This window comes from Ranitomeya imitator, chromosome 3, assembly GCF_032444005.1.
Source record: "Ranitomeya imitator isolate aRanImi1 chromosome 3, aRanImi1.pri, whole genome shotgun sequence".
NCBI lineage: Eukaryota > Metazoa > Chordata > Amphibia > Anura > Dendrobatidae > Ranitomeya > Ranitomeya imitator.
In genome coordinates this window covers 650,381,841-650,404,566 of record NC_091284.1, presented here as the reverse complement: position 1 = coordinate 650,404,566, position 22,726 = coordinate 650,381,841, and the positions used below count along the sequence as shown (strand labels likewise).

At 44.9% G+C, this 22,726-nt stretch overlaps 1 protein-coding gene across 1 annotated transcript; it reads right to left on the bottom strand.

Moving 5' to 3' along the window:
• Nucleotides 1–1,656: 1,656 nt before the first annotated feature.
• WBP4 (WW domain binding protein 4) lies at nucleotides 1,657–22,710 on the bottom strand. The gene is made up of 11 exons (XM_069758209.1): nucleotides 22,573–22,710; nucleotides 20,913–20,936; nucleotides 17,377–17,449; nucleotides 13,838–13,900; nucleotides 12,439–12,565; nucleotides 11,596–11,757; nucleotides 10,648–10,703; nucleotides 6,412–6,484; nucleotides 6,128–6,333; nucleotides 4,137–4,303; nucleotides 1,657–1,976 (listed from the first exon to the last, which is right to left on the bottom strand). Coding segments are annotated over exons 2-11 (1,137 nt in total). The 5' UTR covers nucleotides 20,915–20,936; nucleotides 22,573–22,710; the 3' UTR covers nucleotides 1,657–1,768.
• Between the last annotated feature and the right edge of the window lie 16 nt (nucleotides 22,711–22,726).

The window sequence follows — 22,726 nt, the reverse complement described above, 5'->3', positions numbered from 1 at the left end:
GGACTGTATGGTAGGAGACCCAGGAAGACCCCACTTCTTACCCTGAGACATAAAAAAGCCAGGCTGGAGTTTGCCAAAACTTACCTGAAAAAGCCTAAAACTTTTGGAAGAATGTTCTCTGGTCAGATGAGACAAAAGTTGAGCTTTTTGGGCAAAGGCATCAACATAGAGTTTACAGGAGAAAAAAAGAGGCATTCAAAGAAAAGAACACGGTCCTTACAGTCAAACATGGCGGAGGTTCCCTGATGTTTTGGGGTTGCTTTGCTGCCTCTGGCACTGGACTGCTTGACCGTGTGCATGGCAGTATGACGTCTGAAGACTACCAACAAATTTTGCAGCCTAATGTAGGGCCCAGTGTGAGAAAGCTGGGTCTCCCTCAGAGGTCATGGGTCTTCCAGCAGGACAATGACCCAAACACACTTCAAAAAGCACTAGAAAATGGTTTGAGAGAAAGTACTGGAGACTTCTAAGGTGGCCAGCAATGAGTCCAGACCTGAATCCCATAGAACACCTGTGGAGAGATCTAAAAATGGCAGTTTGGAGAAGGCACCCTTCAAATATCAGGGACCTGGAGCAGTTTGCCAAAGAAGAATGGTCTAAAATTCCAGCAGAGCATTGTAAGAAACTCATTGATGGTTACCGGAAGCGGTTGCAGTTATTTTGGCTAAAGGTTGTGCAACCAAGTATTAGGCTGAGGGTGCCAATACTTTTGTCTGCACCATTTTTGGAGTTTTGTGTGAAATGATCAATGTTTTGCTTTTTGCTTCATTCTCTTTTGTGTTTTTTCATTTAAGACAAATTAAATGAAGATAATAATACCAAAAAATTTGTGATTGCAATCATTTTCAGGAAGAAACTGAGTATTATCTGACAGAATTGCAGGGGTGTCAATACTTTTGGCCATGACTGTACACCCTGCTGTATACATACAGATGCAGAGGATAGCTGGGTCTGCTGGAAGAGTGGGCAGCATTTACAGAAACTGAGTGAGCTCTGCTGAATGCAGCCCCACCCACCCAGCAGTGATGGGTCGTTCACTAACGATCCAGTACAAAGAGCCGGCCTCCTGCTGTGAATGATGGGAGCCGGCACCCCAGTGAGAGCCACTAAATTCTCTGAATGGCTCTCACTGGACGTAAAATCCCAGTGTTCGGCAGACATAACTCCACCCACTGATCAATTTAATTGGTTAGTAGTAAGTGGGCGGAGTTTCTGTTATAGGTGGGTGGGGTTTCAGATGTGTGAACACATTTAATATGGATCCATTTAGGATCCAAAAAGAGCCGGCTCTTTTTGGCGAGCGGAGCCATGAGTGCCGGATCACCAAAAAAGAGCCGGACTGTCCATCACTACGAGGCTGCAAGCCCCGCTCACCCGTCAGACTCCAGCTCTCAGAACGGAGGGAGGATCTGATGTGACAGCAGCGGACGCAGGAGATTCTCAGCCACAGCTCATGGAAGCATTACGGCAGCTCAGGTTACAGAAGGATTTGCCAGAGGAAGAAGGTATTTAGCTAATCTATCTAAAGGTACATGTAAAGCAGTAGCCAACCCCTTTAATCATCAGTGCAGAGGAAAATGCAGAGAGAGGAAGAGTTCCGGTAGTATAGAAGACAGTTCTAACGTCACAAGCAAATTAACTTAACTGACCTTCAAATAAAGAAAGCTAGAAAAAAAGGGATTTATTCACACCGAGCTCTCACACAAAGCTGAATCCTATAAGCTTCCAAACATCCAATAAAAAAATTGTCCCAATGATTCCGAGCCTTTTACGGGTCATTTAGTCTCTGACGTATGTTTCGGGACTTCACATTTTCTGGCTTCCTTCTCTTGAAGACGGAGGCCCCAGCGGCCGAGTCACCAAGGGAAGTGATGGTTTTTTCTTTAAACTTGACTTTGGGCTCTTGTGGCACATCAGGTACAGAGACGGCAGGGTCTTCAGACTCCACGCTCGGCAGCTCCAAATCCACAGTCTCACTATATGGAGAAAAGATCCAGTGATCAATGCTAGCAAGTAATAATAATAATTTTATTTCTATAGCGCCAACACATTCCGTAGCACTGTACAATTTTAGAGGGGCTTGTACATACAATAAAGATATTACAGAATGAGGCTGTGTGCACACGTTGCGTTTTTTCACGTTTCTTCGCTATAAAAACGCATAAAAAACGCATACATATGCATCTTATCATTTAGAATGCATTCTGCAATTTTTGTGCACATAATGCGTTTTTTTTCTGCAAAAAAAAAAAAAAAAAAAAAAAACGCATCGCGGTAAAAAAACACAGCATGTTCATTAATTTTGCGTTTTTTCTGCTATATAATGCATTGGGAAAGCTCCGGAAAAAAAAACGCGCAAAAAAAACGCATGCGGTTTTCTTGCAGAAAATGTCCAGTTTTCTTCAGGAATTTTCTGCAAGAAATTCTTACGTGTGCACATACCCTAAGCATAACTCAGATACGAAAAGGAGTCAGGGTCCTGCTCACAATCTGTGTGGAAATAGGGGGGACGCGAGTCCCCTTATGTAAAGTTACAAACCTCAGGTACAGGTTAATATTCACAGTGAAAGGACGGTGTCAGAACACACAATGCATTGCAGATTGCTGCAGACTGGGCAAATAAGAAACACACTGACCCTCCTTCACCAAAGCACCTAGAGTGGCATGGAAGCATCAGAGATGGACCAGGAGATATGGAGACAGCAGCCTGATCCAATACGTGTTCTATCACGTCATAGGCAGATCAGGGTGCGGGTGTGACCTGGGGTGCACTATGGTAAAGGGAAGCCTGCAGAGACAGTGTGATGTTCAGGGCAATCATCTGGGGTGCTTTTCATTCATGGGGAAGTTACTTTGACATGCATCACCTACCTAAACATTGCTGCAGACTAAGAACACCCATTAATGACAACAGTGCTCCCCATTGGCAGTGTGGCTTCATTCACTAGGATAATGTGCCATGCCCAGAGTAACATCACAAAAGAATGGACTTGGCCTGCAAATGTCCAGATCTTAAAGGGAATCTGTCTGTCACCAGATTTTTGCTACCCCATTTAAGAGCAGCATAATGCAGGAGAAGAGAACTCGAGTCCAGTGATGTGTCACTTACTGGGCTGCTTGCTGGCATTTTTATAAAATCACTGTTCACCTGCTGCAGAGCTACCATTTCTTTTAGCACTGTATATTCCCACTCCCATCACTGATTGGCAGCTTTCTATGTACAGTGTGCACAGGCAGAAAGTTGCTAATCAGTGGTATGGGCGGGTTATACAAAGCTCATGGATATGGTTGACTATCTGGCAGCAGGTTTACTAGTCCTCTAGTGATAATCTCCTGCTGATAAAACTGTGATTTTATCAAAACAACAGCAAGCAGTGCAGTAAGTGACATATTTCTGGAATCAGGTTCTCTGTTTCTACATTAGGTGTAAAAACCTGGCGTGAATTCCCTTTAATACAATTAATCACATGTGGATCGTACTAGAAAAACAAGACCAATACACGATGGTCCCACCATGAAACTTACAGGACTGAAAGGATTGACTGCAAACATTTTTTGATCAGATCTCACAAGACATCTTTAATAAGTCTAGCAGAGTCAGTGACTGGAAAAATCAGCTCCGACTTGGCAGGCAACCATTATATTAATGTTATGGCTGATCCATGTATTTCCATTGCTGTTTGGCATTAGCAAAACTGAAGCAAGGAAATGACTTGTGCTGAGGTTCAATATTTAGGCATTTCCCTATAATCTGACAACCCCTGCGACTGTCAGGAGTGGAGAGAGTAACGCCTGCACATGACCCCAAGTCATGACCTGTCGTCACCCGAGTACTGCACCCGAGAAACACAGGACTAGAGGACGTACAGCAGAGAAACTACATGGAATCCAGTTTTGTTATGTAAATTTTTTTTTTTTTAAATCAGCTAAACTTATTTTTCTTACCAAAAGGCAGAACACACCATGCAGAAATCTAGCTCCACTATGGAAATACAACCACCTTTACAGAAATGGGCACTGGGCAGGCACCAAATCCTGCATGTGAAACCTCCGTCATGGAGGGCACGGTGCTACAAGACTTGGTGGTCACAGATGTACTGAACACTGAGGGATGATGGTTTCCCACTAGCACGTACTATGGGTCTTCCTCCTCTTGGACAGTCTCCCATGCTCCATACGGATTCGTCTTGGTTGGCTTTGGAGCACCAGATTTTGGAGGATGGTCTTTTTTTTCCTCCGCTTCCTCTTGTATGGGTTCAGGATCAGATCCCTCATCACTGTCTGATTTGGACTCCTTTTTAGGCTGTAACAGACAATTTTGATATAGTAATATTTAGTCACAACAATTCAATACAAAATTCAATGGTTCAACATTACATAAATAATATGAAATGGTATTATTACTCTCACTTTAAAATATAATGGCCATGAAATTATATCCTAGGAGTGAAGGTGCCCATACTTATTTATTGTACTGCTTATATATCTCTATTATATTCCCCAGCACTTCACAGACATTATTATTGCTGTCCCCGTTGGGGCTCACAATCTAAATTCCCTATCAGTATGTCTGTGGAGTGTGGCAAGAAACCCACGCAAACACGGGGAGAACATACTAACTCTGATGTTGTCCTTTGTGGGATATGAACCCAGGACCCCAGCCCTGAGAGGCTATAGTGCTAACCACTGAGCTGCAAGTGTCTTACCCTATTATGCGAACCTCCTTAATTTACCCTTAATGAAGAAGGGATGGACACGTAAAATTTCAGCATATCAAATAGTTTGTTTTCACCGGAGATAGGCCATTGCCAGAGTTGTCTAGTAGGAGCCTATTCCCCTCTGCCCATTAGCGGCACATGCATCTGTATGGGAGAGTTTGGAAAAATAGCTGGCTGAACAAGCATTCTGCCCACAACTAGGTAATGTGTTTGGGCAGATTCCAGCAATGTGTCACTACTGAGCTGCTTGCTGTCATTTTGATAAAATCACAGTTTTCTCTGTTGCACATCTGGCAGTTCTCTGAATGCGGAGCTCTGTATAACCCCGCCCACAGCAGTGATTGGCAGCTTTCTGCCCATGCAGAGTGTACACAGAAAGCTGACTATCAGTGTTGTGCGGTCATACAGGGCTCATGAATATACTTGGCTGCAGGTTTACTATTCGTACAGTAATAATTTCCTACTGATAAATCAACGATAACAAAATGACAGCATACAGACTAGCAAGTGACACATCACTTGAATCATAGTCTCTCTCTACATTATGCTGCTCTCAGATTAGGAAGCAAAAACTTGGTGATAGAAATACCTCTTTAAAGGGAATCTGTCTATGTCACATATACAGATTATGCCATAAATGTCAGACAGATGTGGGTCCTACCTCAAGGCCCTGCACCCATTTTGCAATGGGCGTTAATGCTCTATATGTGTTTCACTCCATTCAAAAAAATTGAAAAAAATGATATACGATTTGATACAATTTTCTCCATTTACAGAGAATGATGATTTTACATTCTCGACAAGTCGCCTTTACTGCAAGCAAACCTGTAGTAGTCTGTCCATCAGCCACACTCTTAGGCTAGGTTCACATTGCGTTATGTGAACCCATTAAACGGACTACGTTACACCGCGGCATAACGTAGTCCGTTAACGCCGCCATTGCTTGTAATGGCGAACGCATCGCTAGCGATGTGCCATCATTTGAGTGACGGACCTCGAATGCTGCTTGCAGTGTTCGCGGTCCGTTCCTCGCTAGCGCAGATCGGGCATCTGCGCTAGCGGGATCGGCAAACGCGATCCCTTTTGGGACATTGCGTTAGCGCAGTCCGTAGCACTATGCGCTAAACGAACTGCCCTAACACAATGTGAACCTAGCCTTATCCTCTACATTCGGTATAACATGAGCGTGTGATTATTAAGCCTTTTACAAAAAAAGATCCTGGCATGATACAGTAGAGCTTAAAAAAGAGCCTCCATAAGGAGAGCCCCTGGAGTGACGCTCTCTAAACACAGTACTCCTTATCAGAACTACAGAGTGACAAGCTGCACCCCTGGTAAGAAGGACCCCGGGAGGAGGAGGTCCTACATAGAACAATATAAACACAGATAAGAAGGGCCATTGTGATTACCCTATAACTGATTTTAGGAGTCTGTGCAATTGCAGGGGTCTGTGTGTTGTCTTCAGATGGCGGGGACGCCTCAGGGCTAGAGTCTGTGGTCACTTCTGGAGCTTCTTCCTCATCTGCTGTGGTGACAACTACGGCATCTGTGGAATCCTTCTTATCATCGGGGAGCAGATTGGGATCAGAGTCTTCTGGTTTGTCCCATCTGGATTCTGCTCAAAAGAATCCTCTGTTAATGGAGGTAAATATCACGTAACAGACAGGCTGTGGTTACCATAAGAAGCCCTTACCTCCAGTTTCAGAATTGTAGTAGTACGTATAACCCTCTTCTGAGACCGCTTCCACCCATGCAGATTTGGATTCCTTTTAATAAAATACGAATACACAGAATTAACGAGTCAAATAAATGAAGAATGGCAGAAGACACAATATGTTGTATATGAACAGACCCCTGAGAAAGTGGCAGCGTGAATACAGACCCCTGACTAAGCTGCACTTAGTGGGCAGCGTGAATACAGATCCCTGACTAAGCTGCACTTAGTGGCAGCGTGAATACAGACCCCTGACAATGCAATGCAGCACTTAGTGGCAGCGTGAATACAGACCCCTGACAATGCTGCACTTAGGGTACCGTCACACTAAGCGACGCTGCAGCGATACGACAACGATGTTGATCGCTGCAGCGTCGCTGGAGAGCTGTCACACAGACAGCTCTCCAGCGACCAACGATCCCGAAGTCCCCGGTAACCAGGGTAAACATCGGGTTACTAAGCGCAGGGCCGCGCTTAGTAACCCGATGTTTACCCTGGTTACCAGCGTAAACGTAAAAAAAACAAACACTACATACTTACCTTCCGTGTCTGTCCTCCGGCGCTGTGCTTTCCTCTGCACTGTCAGCGCCAGTCAGCCGTAAAGCAGAGCGGTGACGTCACCGCTGTGCTTTCCGGCTGGCCGGCGCTCACAGTCAGAGCAGAGAAGCAGAGCACCGGGGACAGACACGGAAGGTAAGTATGTAGTGTTTGTTTTTTTTATGTTTACGCTGGTAACCAGGGTAAACATCGAATTACTAAGCGCGGCCCTGCGCTTAGTAACCCGATGTTTACCCTGGTTACCAGTGAAGACATCGCTGAATCGGCGTCACACACGCCGATTCAGCGATGTCAGCGGGAGATCCAGCGACGAAATAAAGTTTCAAACGATCTGCTACGACGTACGATTCTCAGCAGGGTCCCTGATCGCAGTAACATAGTAACATAGTAACATAGTTAGTAAGGCCGAAAAAAGACATTTGTCCATCCAGTTCAGCCTATATTCCATCATAATAAATCCCCAGATCTACGTCCTTCTACAGAACCTAATAATTGTATGATACAATATTGTTCTGCTCCAGGAAGACATCTAGGCCTCTCTTGAACCCCTCGACTGAGTTCGCCATCACCACCTCCTCAGGCAAGCAATTCCAGATTCTCACTGCCCTAACAGTAAAGAATCCTCTTCTATGTTGGTGGAAAAACCTTCTCTCCTCCAGACGCAAAGAATGCCCCCTTGTGCCCGTCACCTTCCTTGGTATAAACAGATCCTCAGCGAGATATTTGTATTGTCCCCTTATATACTTATACATGGTTATTAGATCGCCCCTCAGTCGTCTTTTTTCTAGACTAAATAATCCTAATTTCGCTAATCTATCTGGGTATTGTAGTTCTCCCATCCCCTTTATTAATTTTGTTGCCCTCCTTTGTACTCTCTCTAGTTCCATTATATCCTTCCTGAGCACCGGTGCCCAAAACTGGACACAGTACTCCATGTGCGGTCTAACTAGGGATTTGTACAGAGGCAGTATAATGCTCTCATCATGTGTATCCAGACCTCTTTTAATGCACCCCATGATCCTGTTTGCCTTGGCAGCTGCTGCCTGGCACTGGCTGCTCCAGGTAAGTTTATCATTAACTAGGATCCCCAAGTCCTTCTCCCTGTCAGATTTACCCAGTGGCTTCCCATTCAGTGTGTAATGGTGATATTGATTCCTTCTTCCCATGTGTGTAACCTTACATTTATCATTGTTAAACCTCATCTGCCACCTTTCAGCCCAAGTTTCCAACTTATCCAGATCCATCTGTAGCAGAATACTATCTTCTCTTGTATTAACTTCTTTACATAGTTTTGTATCATCTGCAAATATCGATATTTTACTGTGTAAACCTTCTACCAGATCATTAATGAATATGTTGAAGAGAACAGGTCCCAATACTGACCCCTGCGGTACCCCACTGGTCACAGCGACCCAGTTAGAGACTATACCATTTATAACCACCCTCTGCTTTCTATCACTAAGCCAGTTACTAACCCATTTACACACATTTTCCCCCAGACCAAGCATTCTCATTTTGTGTACCAACCTCTTGTGCGGCACGGTATCAAACGCTTTGGAAAAATCGAGATATACCACGTCCAATGACTCACCGTGGTCCAGCCTATAGCTTACCTCTTCATAAAAACTGATTAGATTGGTTTGACAGGAGCGATTTCTCATAAACCCATGCTGATATGGAGTTAAAGAGTTATTCTCATTGAGATAATCCAGAATAACATCCCTCAGAAACCCTTCAAATATTTTACCAACAATAGAGGTTAGACTTACTGGCCTATAATTTCCAGGTTCACTTTTATAGAGTCCCTAAAAATAAGAAATAATGGTTTATCTATTACATTACTTAGTTCTCTTAGTACTCGTGGGTGTATGCCATCCGGACCTGGAGATTTATCTATTTTAATCTTATTTAGCCGGTTTCGCACCTCTTCTTGGGTTAGATTGGTGACCCTTAATATAGGGTTTTCATTGTTTCTTGGGATTTCACCTAGCATTTCATTTTCCACCGTGAATACCGTGGAGAAGAAGGTGTTTAATATGTTAGCTTTTCCTTCTTTATCATACATTGTTGCTTTGCCACTCCTGTACACATATTGTGTTTTTTCTTTGTGGTGCCAGTCATCTGTTTATCTCTTGTACGTGAGTATATAATGAATTTACAGCTGGGACTGCAACTTTTAAAATTAACAACATTTTAAAAATGGGAAGGAGTCAAGAAAACAACTGCAATCCACTGGGCATAATGTGCATTATGACCTACTTCATAGTCATTGCCATTTTATTTTAGACACTAAATCCTGCCAACACAGCATCTACTTCATGCATAAATTACGAATATGAAAAAGAGACAAGTGATGTTCTGAGAAATAAGAGTTCGACAAATTTAATTTGACCTGGAGATAAGTGACTTATGGCACCAATCCATTGTCTCCAATTTAAATGCGCTTTCTGGGACCAGAGGTTTTTTTTTGCGTATTGTCTATACTGCAGAGACAAAAGTAAGGCCCGCTTCACACTGCGTTCTTTATCAGTGGTCCTATCGGTGCTAACATTTGAACCTTCAGCAAAATGGCTTGAATGAGCCAATGGGGCCATAGACTATAAAGGTGCAGATAGGAGTCACTGTGCGCTCTGTCATGCATCATTTTTAGGCGTATATGCCTACTCGAGGAGGACACCCAGACGTAGCAGACTGCATGGTAAGAACTTTAAAAAAAACCCTTTAAATAACATGCCCACAAAAAGTTCCATACTATGAGGAAAATGAGGACCTAAACATTAAAGTAAACATCATCTTCCCTTCATTTCCACCAACAAGAAGCAGATCCTGGATGTCGGTGTTGGGGCCTCAAAGATCATCTGTAAACAGTGGGGAAATTGAAAGTGCTACCGCTTTACCCAGTAGCCTGGGGCGCACATGGAAATCATGGGGCCACATAGCAGAAATTCTAATCTAGCCCTCAAAACAGTTTAATGGCCCATACATAGTATAATTGGCCCCACTTAGCCCTCCATATAATATAATGGGCCCCACACAGCTTTCCATAGAATATAATGCCCCCCACATAGCCCTCCATATAATATAATGGGCCCCACACAGGTTTCCATAGAATATAATGCCCCCCACATAGCCCTCCATATAATATAATGGGCCCCACACAGCTTTCCATAGAATATAATGCCCCCCACATAGCCCTCCATATAATATAATGGTCCCCACAATGTAGTCGTTGATAAAATATAAACTAAAATACTCACCTCTCCCCGTTCCCTTGGTCTCCTCAGTGTGTCTTTTGCAGCAATGCACAGTGGGCACGTTATAGTGACAGCACCGCGCCCGCTGTGCTGAGATGTCAGACACAGAGGGAGAATGATGGAGCATCGGCTGATGCTCCCTTCCCCATCATTGCTTTTAACTGTGTAAGCAGATAGGATGCCCAACATTTGAAAGCGCGGTGCCAAGCAGGGGGAGCGGTGTTTGCAATCCCCCCAACTCACAGGCCCCATAGCGGCTTGGTGGTCTGCGCCATTGGTGTTATGCCACTGCCAGTAGCACCACAGCAGGTGAAATATAGCATTACACATTTCTTATCTATATCAAACGCAGTTTGTGCTTTCAAATCTGGTAACAGATCCGCACCAGGTATTCAGTGATTACCTTTTCATTCTTGTCTATGTTCTCATGAAATCCCTCCGGCTCTTCCCACTGAGATTCTAAAATTAAAAGAATTCATGATGTACTGCTTATTCCAGTCCACCCGCCTTCAGAATAAAACGATAAAAAGTCAAATATCATGTCTATGAGTAATGGATGACCAAGCTTTCCTAATTACATATAAGGACCAACCTACATAACCCTAAACACCCAACATAAGGGGATATACCAAGATCTGTGGATAATTTCTGGGTGTTGCAATGATTTTTATCTATTCACATAAGTAAAATAGGTAATAAAAAATACACTTCTCAACAGAAAGTGAAAATCTGTGATGTTATTGAAGTGATAGAAAAAACACCATGACTATAATAAATTATATTTGGTTTAAGGGTATGTGCACACGTTGCGGATTCCATTGCGGATTTTTCCGCGCAGATTCTGCATTATCCGCAGGTAAAATTACCTGCGTTTTACCTGCGGGTTTTCTGTGGATTTTGTGCCGATTTCGCCTGCGATTTTACACCTGCGGATTCCTATAATGCAATAGGTGTAAAAACGCTGCGGAATCCGTATAAAGAATTGACATGCTGCAGAAAATAAACCGCTGCGTTTCTGCGTGGAATTTTCTGCAGCATGTGCACAGTGGATTTGGTTTTCCATAGGTTTACATGGTCCTGTATATCGCATGGAAAACTGCTGCGGATCTGCAGGGCCAAATCCGTTGCGGATCCGCGGACAAATCCGCTGCGGATCCGTGGACAAATCCGCAACCTCTGCACACAGCCTGAGAGTGAGATCCAGCAATGCAGAATCGCGTCTGAGTCCAGCGGTGGCCATGGATTCAGTCTTACACCAGATTATGACTACATGTAATTGGGCCTCTTAGACAGTGTGACTTTGCAGACAAACACTTTGTGAAAATTCATACAGAAAAATACACACAAATACCTCCTGTCAATAAATTGTAGAAATAAGGGTACCCTTCTGGAGAGACGGATTTTGTCCATTGCCTCTTAGCATGGTGTTTTTCTACAGCGTCTATGTCCATCCTCTTCTGCTCATCCCGTGCCCTCCTTTCTTCTACGGTCAGGCCTACGGGAGGCAGCGGCGCTAAAAGAGAACAAAAGTCTTATTAGGACATCATCGAGGATGGGGCATTACAATATAATGTCAACGTCCAACTTAAATTATTATTTCAAAGGCGGAAATAGTAGTAAATAAAAATAGTAATAGTAGTAAAAAAAAAAAACAGATAGAAAAGACTTTTCAACAAAACATAAAAAAAAACTAAGAAAATGAGGTTGGAAAGGAGAAAGAATAAAAAAAAAACAAAACGAGTGAGACCACTGTGGCATGAGATTTTTTTGATGTAGCTCATAAAGTATGTGATCTTAGATGCTGGTGGAGGAGGTACGTGGTAAAGACGCACAACAGGAATCACTTTGGATTTTTAGACTGAATACAAAAGGTTAAAATGAAACCAGAATGCATTTTCATCAAATGTTACTGCCGGCATTAGAAAAAACTACCATGGAATGACAAACCATAGCGTTTACTCCAGAACTAGTGATTACAGGCCGTGTCCTTCTGTGCCCGCATACAATACAGCTGCAGTGGAGGTGCATCATAGTCAGTGATACACCGCTATCTGGATCCCAGAATTAATGATTTTTTTAATACATGCAATTCAAAGGCTTTTCAAAACTTTTATTTCTCAATGCATAAGAAAGCCAAATAATAATAAAAAAAACACAAAAAAATAGCTTTCTTGCACAAACTCTTGAACTTTACCTGGTTTACCTCCTTCAAGTCTCTTCAGGTCTTCTTCATAAGCCTTTAGCGCAGCTTCCTCCATTGCAGCAAACTCCTTTGACTTTTTTTCATCTGCTTTGGCTTTGGCCACACTTTTTTGCTTAATCTAAGCCAGAATGGATGTTTAGTACACAGTATTTGATTACCAAGAAGACTTTGTCAATTACAATCACTAGTAAAATCCTTTGAAGTCTAGGGAAATTCTCTTACAGGCCATGTGCCCACGATCCGGAACTAGAAGCGCTTTGGACGCAGAGCATTTTCGCTGTATCCAAAATGCTGTGCTCTATGAATGCAGGTAAATCCTCTATTGTTAAAAATTCTGTTTTGGAAACTAGCGTCTCCGCAAGAGAAATTGACATACTGCGGTCCTGAACGCCGCGCCAAATGTCAGTGGTTGCGGGTGACCTGCAGGCGCACATTGACGCATAGCGGACATAGGATTTCTAGAAATCCCATCCACTATGCTGTAACATCTGGCCACTGCGGGTTTGATGATGCATAAATACAAAATTCCTGATCGTGGGCAAGTACCTCAACTCTATTAAAGCAAATTTCTGTTTTTTGTGCTTTTGTTTTTACTCCCCTTACTTCAAGTATCATAACTTTTTTATTTTTCCATCAAAATATTGGTCTGAGGGTTTGGTCTTCTGCAGAGAAAGTTGTAGGTTTCAATGACATTATTCACTTTAATATATAATGTACTGGAACATGGGTAAAACATGAAAAAAAAATTGGTTGAAATGACATAAAAATGTCATTTTTTTGGGGTGAGTTTCGATTTTACACTGAGCAACATGTGGCAATATTGACCCAGCAAAATGATTCTGCACATCAGTACGATTATGGCCAAACTTATATCATTTTACATTCCTCCTGTCAGCCTCCGGCTTTCAGTCGCAGAGGCGTGGCTTCAGTCACTGCTCAGTAAGTAGTGAGTGGCGGCTGTAACCCCAATCCAGAACTTACAGGCAGCCGGTTCAGAACTGATGACTGACAGCCAGCCTAGCAGTGCAATCTGCACGGGCATGCTTAAAGCCGTTGCTCACAGTGTACAGAGTGTTGGCTGAATCGTGCCTCTATGACTGAAAGCCAGAGGCTGCTAGGCGGAATGAAGTCAATTTTCTCCAGGTAACTGAGCTATCAGTGAGGAGACCGCACAGCTTTAGAATGCCTGCGTAATGCACCCTTAGTTTTATTTGGGAATCTTACAGAAATTTGTTTTCATGATGAAAAATGTTTAAGGGGACCACCTCCTACTGTAGATGTAGTCCATTTATAATAAGACAAGTATGGTGTAATAAATTATGTCCTCAGTAACAAACACCTACCAATGCTTTTTCTTGGTCAGATCTATTTCTTACTTTAAGCAATTTACCTCACTGATTTTCTTGGTAACATTTTCTTTGTGGTTTTTTCCTCTTTCATGGAATTCAATACTCTACAAAACAAAAGACAGAAAACATAAGTCATTAAAGAGTAAAACAAAATCTATATTCAACTGTGAGACCACAGCATTGAGGTTATTATGTAAGCATTAACCAGAAGCCGTGGTGGGGTCCCGCTAACTTCTCCCGGTCTAGTCTGCTGTTACTATTCATAATAGTGGCACAATTTGGCTGTGTGACAAAGCCTGACACAAGCATTCTTACAGGAGGGCTCCCCCCAAATCATAGAGAGCCGAATCTGATTACAATGTTTCTAAAATCATTATTTCAGCAAATTAAAAACGTTCCAGCAAAGTTTTTCCTACGTGTTTCAGACATATAACTATGTCCTAAATCCCAGATTATGCAAGTACAACCATACAGCGCCTTGCGAAAGTATTCGGCTCCCTGGAACTTTTCAACCTTTTCCCACATATCATGCTTCAAACAAAGATACCAAATGTAAATTTTTGGTGAAGAATCAACAAGTGGAACACAATTGTGAAGTTGAACGAAATTTATTGGTTATTTTAAATTTTTGTGGAAAATCAAAAACTGAAAAGTGGGGCATGCAATATTATTCGGCCCCTTTATTTTCAGTGCAGCAAACTCATTCCAGAAGTTTATTGTGGATCTCTGAATGATCCCATATTGTCCTAAATGCCTAATGATGATAAATATAATCCACCTGTGTTTAATCAAGTCTCCGTATAAATTCACCTGATCTGTGATAGTCTCAGGGTTCTGTTTGAAGCACAAAGAGCATCATAAAGACCAAGGAACACACCAGGCAGGTCCGTGATACTGTTGTGGAGAAGTTTAAAGCCGGATTTGGATACAAAATGATTTCCAAAACTTTAAACTTCCCAAAAAGCACTGTGCAAGCGATCATATTGAAATGGAAGGAGCATCATACCACTGCAAATCTACCAAGAACCGGCCGTCCCTCTAAACTTTCATCTCAAACAAGGAGAAGACTGATCAGAGATTCAGCCAAGAGGCCCATGATCACTCTGGATGAACTGCAGAGATCTACAGCTGAGGTGGGACAGTCTGTCCATAGGACAACAATCAGTCATACACTGCACAAATCTGGCCTTTATGGAAGAGTTGCAAGAAGAAAGCCATTTCTCAAAGATATCCATAAAAAGTGTTGTTTAAAGTTTGCAACAAGCCACCTGGGAGACATACCAAACATGTGGAAGAAGGTGCTCTGGTCAGATGAAACCAAAATCAAACTTTTTGGCAACAATACCAAACGATATGTTTGGCTTAAAGGCAACACAGTTCATCACCCTGAACACACCATCCCCACTGTCAAACATGGTGGTGACAGCATCATGGTTTGGGCCTGCTTTTCTTCAGCAGGGACAGGGAAGATGGTTAAAATTGATGGGAAGATGGATGGAGCCAAATAAAGGACCATTCTTGAAGAAAACCTGTTGGAGTCTGCAAAAGACCTGAGACTGGGATGGAGATTTTTCTTCCAACAAGACAATGATCCCAAACATAAAGCAAAATCTACAATGGAATGGTTCACAAATAAATGTATCCAGGTGTTAGAATGGCCAAGTCAAAGTCCAGACCTCAATCCAATCGAGAATCTGTGGAAAGAACTGAAAACTGCTGTTCACAAATGATCTCCATCAAACCTCACTGAGCTCGAGCTGTTTGCCAAGGAAGAATGGGCAAGAATTTCAGTCTCTCCATGTACAAAACTGATATAGACATACCCCAAGTGACTTGCAGATGCAATCGCAGCATAAGGTGACGCAACAAAGTATTAAGTTATAGGGGCCAAATGATATTGCACGCCCCACTTTTCAGTTTTTGAATTTCCACAAAAATTTAAAATAACCAATAAAATTCATTCAACTTCACAATTGTGTTCCACTTGTTGTTGATTCTTCACTAAAAATGTACTTTTGGTATCTTTATGTTTGAAGCATGATATGTGGGAAAAGGATGAAATGTTCCAGGGGGCTGAATACTTTTGCAAGGCACTGTACATCTCTTAGGGCTTGACACTCCTACAAGAAATGGGACTAGGGGCTGGATTGACAGACAACAACATGTGAATTAGTTTGATCATTGAAAACCTAATCTCCATCTTCACCCTACCATAAAAATACAGAAAAAAAATATAAAACATATAAAATATCAAATTCATATACAAATTAACATGAATAAATAAATTGTAAGCATAAACTGAGATCTTATGATTAGAAAGTACAATAATAATATCACAATTTATACTTGCTATTTGGACTGTACTTGAAATGTTTTTAATTTGCTGGAATAAAGATTATACAATCATCAGCTGGAGAAATCAATGCTTTGTGTTATCCACATATCACATTAAGCAGCAGTGGTGTTTCCATGCCGAACAGCCAAAATGAGGGTAACCTAGTTATTTCCCTTTAATTTCCCACCTAATGCATTTATCACCTACCCAGAGGATACATCCTTAGTGTTTATCACCAGGGCCATCATGAGAACATTGGTTTCCGTCACCCACAGGCCCAGCGATCATACGCAGGATAGATGACAAATGGATTTGATTGGGAAACCCCTTAAAGGGAACCTGTCACCCCGTTTTTTGAGATTGAGATATAAATACTGTTAAATAGGGCCTGTGCTGTGCGTTACTATGGTGTATGTAGTGTACCCTGATTCCCAATGTATGCCGAGAAATACATTACCAAAGTCGGCGTTTTCGCCTGTCAATCAGGCTGGTCTGGTCAGGTGGGCGTGTTCACAGCGTTCTTTTCTTCCCCAGGTTTCCGTTGGTGGCGTAGTGGTGTGCGCATGTCCAAGGTCCGGATTCCCTGTGCCCACGTGAAGACACAGCGCGCGATCTGCGCTGTCATTCCTTTCATCGGTGCGGGCGGCCATCTTCCTGGGGCCGCGCGTGCGCAGATGTAGTGCTCTGCTGCACGGGGCTTCAGGAAAATGGCCGCGGGATGCCGCGCGTGCGCAGAAGAGATCGCGGCGGCCATTTTCCCAAAGCCGAGTTTGCATCTCGGCTTTGGGAAAATGGCCGCCGCGATCTCTTCTGCGCACGCGCGGCATCCCGCGGCCATTTTCCTGAAGCCCCGTGCAGCAGAGCACTACATCTGCGCACGCGCGGCCCCAGGAAGATGGCCGCCCGCACCGATGAAAGGAATGACAGCGCAGATCGCGCGCTGTGTCTTCACGTGGGCACAGGGAATCCGGACCTTGGACATGCGCACACCACTACGCCACCAACGGAAACCTGGGGAAGAAAAGAACGCTGTGAACACGCCCACCTGACCAGACCAGCCTGATTGACAGGCGAAAACGCCGACTTTGGTAATGTATTTCTCGGCATACATGGGGAATCAGGGTACACTACATACACTATAGTAACGCACAGCACAGGCCCTATTTAACAGTATTTATATCTCAATCTCAAAAAACGGGGTGACAGGTTCCCTTTAATGGTGACATTCATCAATATAAAACTTACTGGCTTATTGTCTGCAATCCAACACTTGCAATAGGTACAGAACTTCTTGGGTTGTGATTTCCAGTAGTCAGCCCTGCAGGGACAGAGGTGTTAGATGACGTGCTCAGCAGTGAGGCGGGCAGAGGCAGCGCTGGCCTGGCGTACAGCCGACATTTAGATTTATACTGTAGCTGCACAGTTGTATGGGGGGGGGCACCCTTATTTTGTTGATCAGCAATTAAAAAAAAAACAACTTACATCGCAGCAGAATACAAATCAGTGGGGTCGTATATTGACCCCGAGGGTACTTCAACTGCAATAAGCAAGTTGCAAAAAGTCCAACTGCGGCACGTTTTTTGTAACTTGCTTGTCACGGCATCCTCGGGGTCGCACTGTGACTCTTTTAGGCTACTTTCACACATCAGTTTTTTTGCCTTCTGGCCTAATCGATTTATTTTTTGAAAAGAAAAAAAAAAAAACAGATCCGGTGCAATTTGTGAAAAACTGATGAGCCGGATCCGTTTTTTTTTTTTTTTGCTGGATCCGTTTGTAAAAAAGAGGGAGAGACTCTCCAGAATTGAAAATGCAGGAACAGGGCATGCTCAGTGTGAAAAAAATGGAATCGGTAGCCGGATCCAGTCAATACTCCACACGTTTCATCCGTTTATCGCTGGAACCGACGCTGGCCGTTTTTTCGCCGGACAGAAAAAACGTTCATATGGACGTTTTCTCCGTCCGCTGGAAAAGACATTTCGGATGCATCTGGCAAAAAACGGATGAAACGGGTGGCCATCAGGCACAATCCGGCGTTAATACAACTCTATGAGAAAAAAACGGATCCAGCGGGAAAAAAAGATCAGTTTTTTTCAAAACTCGCCGGATTGTGCCTGACAACAAAAACCTGATGTGTGAAAGTAGCCTTAAAGGGAACCTGTCACCCCCAAAATCGAAGGTGAGCTAAGCCCATCGGCATCAGGGGCTTATCTACAGTATTCTGTAATGCTGTAGATAAGCCACAATGTAACCTGAAAGAGGAGAAAAAGAGGTTAAGGTACTGTCACACTAGACGATATCGCTAGCGATCCGTGACGTTGCAGCGTCCTCGCTAGCGATATCGTCCAGTGTGACAGGCAGCAGCGATCAGGCCCCTGCTGGGAGATCGCTGGTCGGGGAAGAAAGTCCAGAACTTTATTTGGTCGCTGGACTCCCCGTAGACATCGCTGAATCGGCGTGTGTGACACCGATTCAGCGATGTCTTTGCTGGTAACCAGGGTAAACATCGGGTAACTAAGCGCAGGGCCGCGCTTAGTAACCCGATGTTTACCCTGGTTACCATCCTAAAAGTAAAAAAACAAACACTACATACTTACCTACAGCCGTCTGTCCTCCAGCGCTGTGCTCTGCTCTCCTCCTGCTCTGGCTGTGAGCGTCGGTCAGCCGGAATGCAGAGCGGTGACGTCACCGCTCTGCTTTCTGGCTGCCCGGCGCTCACAGCCAGACCAGAGAAGCAGAGCGCCGAGGACAGACAGCGGTAGGTAAGTATGTAGTGTTTGTTTTTTTTTACTTTTTAGGATGGTAACCAGGGTAAACATCGGGTTACTAAGCGCGGCCCTGCGCTTAGTTACCCGATGTTTACCCTGGTTACCGGGGACCTCGGGATCGTTGGTCGCTGGAGAGCTGTCTGTGTGACAGCTCTCCAGCGACCAAACAGCGACGCTGCAGCGATCCGGATCGTTGTCGGTATCGCTGCAGCGTCGCTATGTGTGACGGTACCTTTAGATTAAGGTACCGTCACACTAGACGATATCGCTAGCGATCCGTGACGTTGCAGCGTCCTGGCTAGCGATATCGTCCAGTGTGACAGGCAGCAGCGATCAGGCCCCTGGTGTGATGTCGCTGGTCGGGGAAGAAAGGCCAGAACTTTATTTTGTCGCTGGCTCTCCCGCTGACATCGCTGAATCGGTGTGTGTGACACCGATTCAGCGATGTCTTCGCTGGTAACCAGGGTAAACATCGGGTTACTAAGCGCAGGGCCGCGCTTAGTAACCCGATGTTTACCCTGGTTACCATCGTTAAAGTAAAAAAACAAACACTACATACTTACCTACCACTGTCTGTCCTCGGCGCTGTGCTTCTCTGGTCTGGCTGTGAGCACAGCGGCCGGAAAGCAGAGCGGTGATGTCACCGCTCTGCTTTCCGGCTGCCCGGCGCTCACAGCCAGAGCAGAGAAGCACAGCGCCGAGGACAGACAGCGGTAGGTAAGTATGTAGTGTTTGTTTTTTTACTTTAACGATGGTAACCAGGGTAAACATCGGGTTACTAAGCGCGGCCCTGCGCTTAGTAACCCGATGTTTACCCTGGTTACCGGCATCGTTGGTCGCTGGAGAGCTGTCTGTTGAGGGCAGAGCAATGTACTGCAGTGCGCAGGCGCTGGGCCTCTCTGACCTTTCCCGGCACCTGCACACTGCAGTACTTTGCTCTGCCCTCAACAGGGCAGACAAAGTACGCCTGCGCAGGAGCCGCAGCAGGAAGACAAGAAGAGGACGTCATCTGATGACGATGGGAGGCACCGGACCGGACCGTAACACCCATCGGACCGGACTGCAGTGGGACCGCCCCTTGGTGAGTATAATATAAACTCTTTTTCTCATCTTTCAGGATACATCGGGGGCTTATCTACAGCATTACAGAATGCTGTAGATAAGCCCCTGATGCTGGTGGGCTTAAGCTCACCCTCGATTTTGGGGTGAGAGACTCTCTTTGAAGGGGTTATCTGGTCTTAATATACAAATCTGCAGTCACTTTATGAGACTGCAGACTTGTGAATGCGGTCACATGCCAACTAGATGGGCGCGGCCTCACTCCATGCTAGTGTATTGAGCAAGGACAGACACAGTCTAGTCAGAAGGTGCCCGGAAGTATGCAAATCGAATGCTTGCGGTAAGGTTTGTGCGCATGTTGAGTATTTGCTTGCAGAAATTTCTGCAAGGCTTTTGCAGCTCTTAGCAGTAAAAACGCTGGGGAAAAATTTGATGCATTTTTGGTGCGTTTTTTCCCCTGTACATTCAATGGGTCAAAAACGCACAAAGAAATTACATGCAGCAGTTTTAAATGCACAGAAACTCCTTAAAGGGAACATACTGATCATGTGCACAGCACTTCAGGATTCTCATTGACTTTGCTGGCATAAGGATTCCCTAGCGATTTTTGCCCAATTCCATGTGGGAAAAAAGCATCAAAAACGCACTGTGTGCACACAGCCTAACAGGACCGCCTGCTCCCAGCACTGGAGAATCTTCACAGTGTGAGGATTCACAGGTCTGAAGTCAGCAGTGACACCTAGGAAACTTTGGCCGCGTGACTTTCGATAAGGCTAAAGCAATAGTCGCCCTCCTATAAAGCCACTTCTCACGAAAATTTGGTTGCGTGTCTCAAAGGCTTCACTGCATTGTGTCAATAAACCATGAACGTCTGAGCTGTAAAAACTCCTACAACTTTAACATGGCAACCAGGCAAAGGACCTTCTCCAAAGAACAATCATACAGAACACGACTTACATGTTGGTTTTCTTGAAATTTCTCCTGGAAAAAAAAAAAAAAGTAAAAATGAAATGATAAAACACAGAAATTAAAAGGCTTAGTGCTGGGATAGGCAGGCTGGGACAGGCAGGCTCAGATAGGCAGGCAGGGACAGGCAGGCTCAGATAGGCAGGCAGGCTCGGATAGGCAGGCAGGCAGGCTCGGATAGGCAGGCTGGGACAGGCAGGCTCGGAATAGGCAGGCAGGCTCGGATAGGCAGGCAGGGACAGACAGGCTCGGACAGGCAGGCTCGGATAGGCAGGCTCGGATAGGCAGGCAGGGACAGGCAGGCAGGCTCGGACGGGCAGCCAGGCAGGGACAGACAGGCAGGGATAGGCAGGCAGGGACAGGGACAGGCAAGCTCAGATAGGGAGGCAGGGACAGGCAAGCTCAGATAGGGAGGCAGGGACAGACAGGCTCGGATAGGCAGGCTGGGACAGGCAGGCAGGCTCGGGTAGGCAGGCAGGGACAGGCAAGCTCAGATAGGGAGGCAGGCTCGGATAGGCAGGCTGGGACAGGCAGGCAGGCTCAGATAGGCAGGCAGGGACAGGCAAGCTCAGATAGGGAGGCAGGGACAAGCAGGCTCGGATAGGCAGGCAGGGACAGGCAAGCTCAGATAGGGAGGCAGGGACAAGCAGGCTCGGATAGGCAGGCAGGGACAGGCAAGCTCAGATAGGGAGGCAGGCTCGGATAGGCAGGAAGGCTGGATTAAACCCGTATAGCTTCGGTCCGATCATTTGGATGACTATAAAACGGAGTTTTCCATGATTAGAGGGGTTTTCTATGATTAGAGGGGGTTTCCATTCTCAACTCTCTGCTGCCCATAGGCTTGCACAAGGTAAAACTAATACAATCAGCCTTGGGTGGCATTCACATCCTTGTGTCAGGGTCTGAAGATGTACCATGACTCATGAACTGGTAACGAGTATCCTGACCAGAACTTGACAGCCTCATATATATGGAGACTCGGGGCCGGTCCATAAATCACGGTCCGTACAAATGGATGTGAATGTAGAGACTACTCCCCAGGTCCAGCGATGCCTCTCTGACGCTGCAGCCTGACAGCAAAGACCAAAGCAGATGATGGACCTGGAGAGGGTGAGTAATGCTAATTTTGGCATTTTTAGCTAGTGCTATCCTATGGGCAGAAAAAAACCCCTTTAATATAATCTAAGGTCTGAGGGAGGTTAAAAGTAACAAAAATCAGTTGTACTTTCTCATCACTGCCCCCAGTCATTGCTGGCAGGCTGCAGCAGTGACATCACGACTAAATGTGACCGATGCAGCCAATCACTGTGCTGTGGATGGCACTAGCCCACTGATTGGCTGCAGCAGTGTTTGAGTTACATAACATTGTTTTTAATCCCCAGGACTACTATTTCCCAGAGGGTAAATGCTGTGGATTTGCTGCACACCTCGTCCTGTGCCACCATAGTGAAGACCTGCAGCATAAACCCATGTCACACAATGGCGACCATATGGGAGGCTGCACCTGGGGTCCAGAGCCGCTGGTACGGCTAATGCTCAGGTACATGGGGAACAATCACCCCCGGCAGCAGCAGGACCGCACCACTTACACTACAAGTCCCAGCATACACAGCTGCAACACTGCATTGTCCGGAGACAACCAGGGACGTACCAGAAGCCGCGCCGTGTGCACAGCTCGCCCGACGTCGGTCACAAACACATCGGAGCAGCCGATAAGGCGCCACAGATAAGACTACGGAAGCCGATACAGCAGCCCCGTGTACGGCGGCTGAGGAGGATCCCCCCGCGGCGTCCGTCTAGCCTTC